This window comes from Oncorhynchus clarkii, chromosome 21 (genome assembly GCF_045791955.1).
Source record: "Oncorhynchus clarkii lewisi isolate Uvic-CL-2024 chromosome 21, UVic_Ocla_1.0, whole genome shotgun sequence".
In the NCBI taxonomy this organism is placed as follows: domain Eukaryota; kingdom Metazoa; phylum Chordata; class Actinopteri; order Salmoniformes; family Salmonidae; genus Oncorhynchus; species Oncorhynchus clarkii.
Window position 1 is genome coordinate 7,338,062 of NC_092167.1, and position 7,681 is coordinate 7,345,742.

Here is a 7,681-nt window from a genome sequence, read left to right on the forward strand (position 1 = left end):
TTTTTATGGATATCTTTACGAAATGGCTTTCTTCTTGCCACTCTTCCATAAAGGCCAGATTTGTGAAATATACGACTGATTGTTGTCCTATGGACAGAGTCTCCCACCTCAGCTGTAGATCTCTGCAGTTCATCCAGAGTGATCATGGGCCTCTTGGGTGCATGTCTGATTAGTCTTCTCCTTGTATGAGCTGAAAGTTTAGAGGGACGGCCAGGTCTTGGTAGATTTGCAGTGGTCTGATACTCCTTCCATTTCAATATTATCGCTTGCACAGTGCTCCTTGGGATGTTTAAAGCTTGGGAAATCTTTTTGTATCCAAATCCGGCTTTAAACTTCTTCACAACAGTATCTCGGACCTGCCTGGTGTGTTCCTTGTTCTTCATGATGCTCTCTGCGCTTTTAATGGACCTCTGAGACTATCACAGTGCAGGTGCATTTATACGGAGACTTGATTACACACAGGTGGATTGTATTTATCATCATTAGTCATTTAGGTCAACATTGGATCATTCAGAGATCCTCACTGAACTTCTGGAGAGAGTTTGCTGCACTGAAAGTAAAGGGGCTGAATAATTTTGCACTCCCAATTTTCAGTTTTTGATTAGTTAAAAAAGTTAGAAATATCCAATAAATGTCGTTCCACTTCATGATTGTGTCCCACTTGTTGTTGATTCTTCACAAAAAAATACAGTTTTATATCTATATGTTTGAAGCCTGAAATGTGGCAAAAGGTCGCAAAGTTCAAGGGGGCCGAATACTTTCGCAAGGCACTGTATATGGGTAAAATAGGGAGGAGTAAGTTGATCATTAGCTAAAATGTTTGTTGTCTGGGATGAGATTCGAACTCTCAACATTTGGGTTGCTAGACGTTTATGTTATACGCCCACCCATCCAGCTACCCTACTTTCATGGTTGCCGTAAGTAATGCAACCATACTAAACATGACATGGCATACTAAATGGAGTGTCTTGGATTTGCCTACAGAATAATCAAACTGCTCTAAGACCAGTTGTAACAACAGTGTTCATGCGTCTAACAGTCTACCAATTTTATTCTGATACTATTTGACCCATTAGTTTATTTTCTATCCTTATTCAGTCTTCTTTCTGCACAGTTACTGTGTGTAACGTAGGAAAAATGTACAAAATACTGTTCCTGTAGCCTGAAGTCTAGGACAGGATTTACCAAACACCCAAGGCACAACGACCTTAACATAGTAAAGGGGAACCCCTGACTAAACAAACAGAGCTTACGTAAATACTTTGGGCACCCTTAATCAACAATGAGCCACACCTGGGACTGACAGTCCAACAAGGCTACATTCACAATATCAACGGTTCTACCCTGTTACACGTGCGTGCTTGTGTGTGTGCCTATATTTATGCATGATTCAAAGTCTCTTTGTGCCGGTGCCCGAGGTTAGGCACAGGTTGTTCCTCGATGCCAAACCCATGTGTGTGCAGTCAACATCACATGGGAGTTCACAGCATGTACCCTTGGCCTTGATACGTCGTCACATACTTAACTTCGCTTCCTCATAAAGAACACTCAGTTTTATGAGACCAAAACAGACTTAAAAAGTTGAATACAAAGTAGATGAAATATGCAACAGGTGCCAGAAATGCCTGATATGAAACCCCCCCACAGATTGTTTGGCACTCACTACTCGTTGAATTGACAGGCATGAACTCTCTCTTTTTTTCCACCTCTCTCATATTATCTCTTCCTTATCTCCTGTGTTTCTTTTCTATATCTTTCCTTTCGTCATACCCTCACACTCCTTTCTGTATTCTTCCTCTTCAGTTCTTCCTCATCTTCAAAATGTTTCCTCTCCCTCGCTCTGTACTCCCTGTCACCAGCTATTGAGAATGAATATTTACTCATGTAAAAACAATTACAATCAACATTTACAATAAATACTAAATAAATCTATTGCGAATCAACGTATAGTGAGTTGTGTCTGTCATGTGTTTCACCATAAACACAGTGACCTTGCTGTTAACTGGTGCGTATGGACTGTGTCATGGACAATATTGTGTAAGCTCACATACAGATATAGTAACTTAACTTGATCACTCTTGTTGCTGAACATTTTTCAGGAAATGAAGATGAGCTTCGTGGTTTACATACATTCACAGAAAATTCACTGAAAACCCACACTAACACAATTATATTAACAGTACTGCACTTTTCATGTTGCCAACTTTTAATAGCCTGACCACTGATCAAGAAACATTATGGACTAAACATTCATTATTTTGCTATGACAATGCAGGTCAAATTAAGATCCTATATCAAATAGATAATAATACGTAGCACAGTCAAAACACATGCTAGGAGTTAGGTTTGGATATGTTGTTTTATAGCAACAGGGAAGTAAAACTAGTGTGTTGAGGGTTTGACACCTTCGTGACCCATCTGCTGAGTATGTGTCAAACAAGTTTCTATGGATAAACGTTTACATGCTACATGACTACACTATGTTATACTATGTTATAATATTGTTATAACATCTGTTCTAACATTTGTTTTGGAGCATGAGTATGCCGGATTTATTGAATTATCAAACCCCTCAATGTGATTAGCACATGAACCATTTACATCTTAGCCCTGAGGGGGGCGATGTTGAGCGAGTGAAAAAATGTCTCCAGTGTTGAGAGGTACTCCTCCGGGTGACAGCGCAGATGAGCAGCGTGCACAGACTCCTTCCACTTCCTGGTTTCCACAGCAACGCCCCGTTTCCTCCACAAGTCGAGGACCGCCTCCATGGCGACGGGGTCGCACAGCGCGTCGTTCTCGCAGAAGAAGAAGAGCGCCGGGGCGGTGACGGGGCTGTTGTAGAAGACCTGGATTGACTTGTCGTAGTAGTACACCGTCTGGGACTTGAAGAGCCAGAAGTAGAGCAGAGCAGTGTATTGCACCAGGGGCTCGATACGAGGGAACAGGGTCTTGCCCAGGCCTGAGGCACACACAGACACACACAGACACACACAGACACACACAGACACACACAGGTTATTTTATTTACCAGTCAAGGTTAATTACATTTCAAATGATTTTCTCTGCCACACATCCACAAACTAACCCATACACACATCCACACATAAACTAACCCATACACACACCCACACATAAACTAACCCATACACACATCCACACACTAACCCATACACACATCCACAAACTAACACATACACACACCCACACACAAACCAACCCATACACACATCCACACACTAACCCATACACACATCCACAAACTAACCCATACACACACCCACACACAAACTAACCCATACACACATCCACACACTAACCCATACACACATCCACACACTAACCCATACACACATCCACACACTAACCCATACACACATCCACACACTAACCCATACACACATCCACACACTAACCCATACACACATCCACAAACTAACCCATACACACACCCACACACTAACCCATACACACATCCACACACAAACTAACCCATACACACATCCACACACAAACTAACCCATACACACATCCACACACTAACTAACCCATACACACACCCACACACAAACTAACCCATACACACATCCACACACAAACTAACCCATACACACATCCACACACAAACTAACCCATACACACATCCACACACTAACCCATACACACATCCACACACTAACCCATACACACACCCACACATAAACTAACCCATACACACATCCACACATAAACTAACCCATACACACATCCACAAACTAACCCATACACACATCCACAAACTAACCCATACACACATCCACAAACTAACCCATACACACATCCACACACTAACCCATACACACATCCACACACTAACCCATACACACATCCACACATAAACTAACCCATACACACATCCACACATAAACTAACCCATACACACATCCACACATAAACTAACCCATACACACATCCACACATAAACTAACCCATACACACACCCACACATAAACTAACCCATACACACACCCACACATAAACTAACCCATACACACATCCACACACAAACTAACCCATACACACATCCACACACTAACCCATACACACACCCACACACAAACTAACCCATACACACACAAACTAACCCATACACACATCCACACACAAACTAACCCATACACACATCCACACACTAACCCATACACACATCCACACACTAACCCATACACACATCCACACACTAACCCATACACACACCCACACATAAACTAACCCATACACACACCCACACATAAACTAACCCATACACACATCCACACATAAACTAACCCATACACACATCCACAAACTAACCCATACACACATCCACAAACTAACCCATACACACATCCACAAACTAACCCATACACACATCCACACACTAACCCATACACACATCCACACATAAACTAACCCATACACACATCCACACATAAACTAACCCATACACACATCCACACATAAACTAACCCATACACACACCCACACATAAACTAACCCATACACACACCCACACATAAACTAACCCATACACACACCCACACATAAACTAACCCATACACACACCCACACACTGTCTCAGCAACAGATCCCTCTCCTTTCTCAGAGTAATAATCCAAACTGACAATCCTACCTCCTTTCCTTCCCCTCTCTCACCTTTAGCCATATGCTCCAGCGACCCGACCACCATGCTGTCATAGACATGTCCTACGACCCGTTGGGCCAGGCCTGGGTACTTGTGTGGCTCCCTGACCATCTGGCTGAGCAGCTGGGTGAAGGTGTACCCGCCGATGGAGAAGGCGTGGACCAGAAGGGGGCGACCTTTGAAACGCGGGTCTCCCAGGACCTCCAGGACCTCAGCCCCGTACTCCAGCCCCCAGCGAGGCCACAGGAAGTGCCACACAGTGCTCTCCACTGATAGGATGTCCAGGCCACGTTCCAGGTAGAGGTCCCGGTACTTCGCCATGGCCCCCGGTCGGGCGCCCAGCCACGGGAAAAGCAGGAGGAGGGGACGGGGGGAGGAGGAGGGCGAGGATGGAGAGAGGGTTGGTACATCCAAAGTGGAAGGGGTGAGAACTGAGGAAACATTGTGGTGAGAGGGCAAGTCTGGGAGCAAGGGGGTGGAGAGGGAGTACGAGGGTGAGGGAAAAGGAGTGTCTAGATGGGAGGAGGTGGGGGAGATAATGGGAGGAGAGGGGGCAGGGGTATCGCCCCCTGGTGTCCGGCTGGTGTAGTAGTAGGTGATGCTTCTGGTGACCCTCTGGGCTATGAACCGCCCCTCTCCCACTATCACAGACATGTCTGACCCAGAGTGGGAGTTACTGTGGTGAAGGAAAGGGGGAAAGAATTAGAGCAGGATTGGAAGTTAAGTTACAGAGGGAGAAAACTGCCTGAGTGTCAGTCTGTGCCAGCATGCCAACTCTTTGTCACTCATTGTCATGTTTGGCTTGACGATGACAGGTGTTGGCAAACCACAAACAGATCTGGGACCAGGTCAGGAAACAAAAAAATCTGAAATTCACTTGAGGCATAACCAATATACCTCAAATTAAATGAATGTATACCCTACATACATAGTCATGTGCACACAGACATACATGCAAGGTTGTGGGATCCAGCTTATGGGGATCAGGCTTGACTCTCATTTGGTTAGATGTAGATAGTAGTCTACAGATACAGACTCAGTCGGCTGTGCAGCTGCATTCCCCTTTTCTTGTAATAATTGCTCAACCAGTCTGTGACTGCGGTTGTGGGGAACCGTTTTTGGGGGTGACCCTTTTTTTTTTAGCACATGCCTCCCAAAAGGTCTGTAGGCACAGCCCTGCCTTGGACCGTATTAGAACTTTAAAAAAAAGCAAAGAAAGTATATGAATTTGTAAACTTTGGACAGTTCACACAAACTTTTAAAGCTTAGGACAGTTCAACAACACAACCAAGGGTGTATGTAGCCTGTCCATGTGGTGATATGTGTCAGTCTTACAGCAGTCTTAAATAAAGGTTCAATAAAAACACAAATACAGGTCCATTTAGATCAGAAACAGACCTTTGTTAATATGCTCTACTACTTCATGCCAAATAACTTATATTAGGCAAATAATGAAATGGTTAAATAGCTCAGCATCTGTCATTTCAACATACCCAGTTTCATGCAACTTCTTCAAACAAAGCCAACGTCACACAGCAGGCAGCGTTCATAGAGTTCTGCAACTGTACCCCATGAAGAATTTGAGAATCCTCATAGCAGTTGAAAATCTGCCCACCCTCCACGGTCTTCTTTCTGTGAATTAACCTCTTTAATAGATTCGAGCATTCATGAACCGTCCGTTATAAACGAACTCGATAGGGTTGGAAATAACCACAACTTTCAAGATCCTGAGTTTATTCGATTCTACGCCACCCCAGTCCTCTTCCGTGTCCTGTTTTTGCTCGTGCCCTTCGTTTCACTTAGTGGGTGCGGAAAAACTCAACTGCATATTTACATGCGCATTCCCGTTTGCCGTTAAATGTCAAGATATCGGTCGGTTGTCACGGTGTCGCGGTCCACGGACAGAAATAATATTATCGGACCTGTCTTTCCGTTGCATTTTGGGACTGTTTGAACTGTCATCATTACATTGTAAATAAGTGTAAATATATAACCTATTTATCATAGTTTCACAAGTGGCATCGGGCGCGCGCCGCTCTTGCACGTTCTGGCTTCATACATTGTGGACAGTGAACTATTGAACAAGAGGAAAAGACAGTTTTTCGCTTGGCTGTTCGACAGAGGCACATATTTCAAAAGGACCTCCTCTTCCTGCCAATAATGTCGGTGTCTATCCTATGTTATTTAGGCCATGACAGCAGATCTGTGCTGACGGGTCATACTGGAAAAGTAGGCCTATGTCATTTCACCTAATTTGACCTTCCGTCGTCAAAGTAGATAATAACACGACAGTATGCACACACCGCAGTACATAATGCTGTCATTATGTGTTATTCTATTGGTCATTAGCAGACATGGAGAAAAGTACTTGTTCTGTTCTAGATGCATACCAAAGCAATTCCCTGTGCTGCCACATGGTGGTGCCAGACACCAAGTACATTACTTTGTCAATTGTAGTCAAAGTGGAAGTTCAGGCCTCGTTTAAATATAGAAAGGATTTCTCCTTTCCTACAGTAATGAAGAATGGAGACTTAACATTCACTTATCCTATCATTACCTCAAGGAAGGGAGGGTGGGCTACTGCATTTTTAGGGGATTTAAACAAGGCGTATGTCTCATTATTGGTAGAACTGATGTTGTTCAGTTCTGGTCCTAGGGACCCACAAGGTATGCAGGCTTTTGACCGAGCCCCAGTACTAACACACATCATTCAATGAATCAGGTGACTGATTATTAGTTGTTTTGTTGAGTCTGCTGTTTTAATGCTGGGTTTGAACAAAAGCCTGCACATGTGGAACTGAAGAACATTGAAAAATGGAGGCATCACAGAGGATATGCTTTCTATGGCTGCAACTATTCCTGGACTAGGAAGTTCATATTCAACCGGCAGAATGACTAAGTTTAGGCATTGGGATCTAAATGATTTAAGGTTAGGGTTAAGCTTAATTTTAAGAGTGAGGGTTAGATTAAGGTTAGGTATAGTTTCAGTGAGGTTAAGGTAAGGGTCAAGGAAAGGCATAA

The 7,681-nt window shown here is 43.7% G+C and overlaps 1 protein-coding gene across 2 annotated transcripts; it reads right to left on the reverse strand.

Annotated features, from left to right (window-relative positions):
• Nucleotides 1-1,060: 1,060 nt before the first annotated feature.
• LOC139378429 (transmembrane protein 53-like) lies at nt 1,061-6,787 on the reverse strand. Of its 2 annotated transcripts, none has more exons than XM_071120597.1 (3): nt 6,154-6,787; nt 4,672-5,336; nt 1,061-2,959 (listed from the first exon to the last, which is right to left on the reverse strand). In XM_071120597.1, the coding sequence occupies exons 2-3, from the start codon at nt 5,312-5,314 to the stop codon at nt 2,598-2,600; spliced, it is 1,005 nt and encodes a 334-aa protein (XP_070976698.1). In that variant the 5' UTR covers nt 5,315-5,336; nt 6,154-6,787; the 3' UTR covers nt 1,061-2,597. The 2 variants fall into 2 exon arrangements, with proteins under 2 accessions (XP_070976698.1, XP_070976697.1); XM_071120596.1 differs by having other exon boundaries at nt 2,147-2,959; nt 6,229-6,739.
• Nucleotides 6,788-7,681: the final 894 nt, after the last annotated feature.

Bases quoted from the DNA above. Each gene is read 5' to 3' on its own strand.
- LOC139378429 (XM_071120596.1), bottom strand. From the start codon at position 6,254: ATGAGGATTCTCAAATTCTTCATGGG. The intron at 5,337-6,228 runs GTACAGTTGCAG...CCTTCACCACAG, and splicing joins ATTCTCAAATTCTTCATGGG to TAACTCCCACTCTGGGTCAG. The intron at 2,960-4,671 runs GTGAGAGAGGGG...TGTGTGCCTCAG, and splicing joins GCTGGAGCATATGGCTAAAG to GCCTGGGCAAGACCCTGTTC.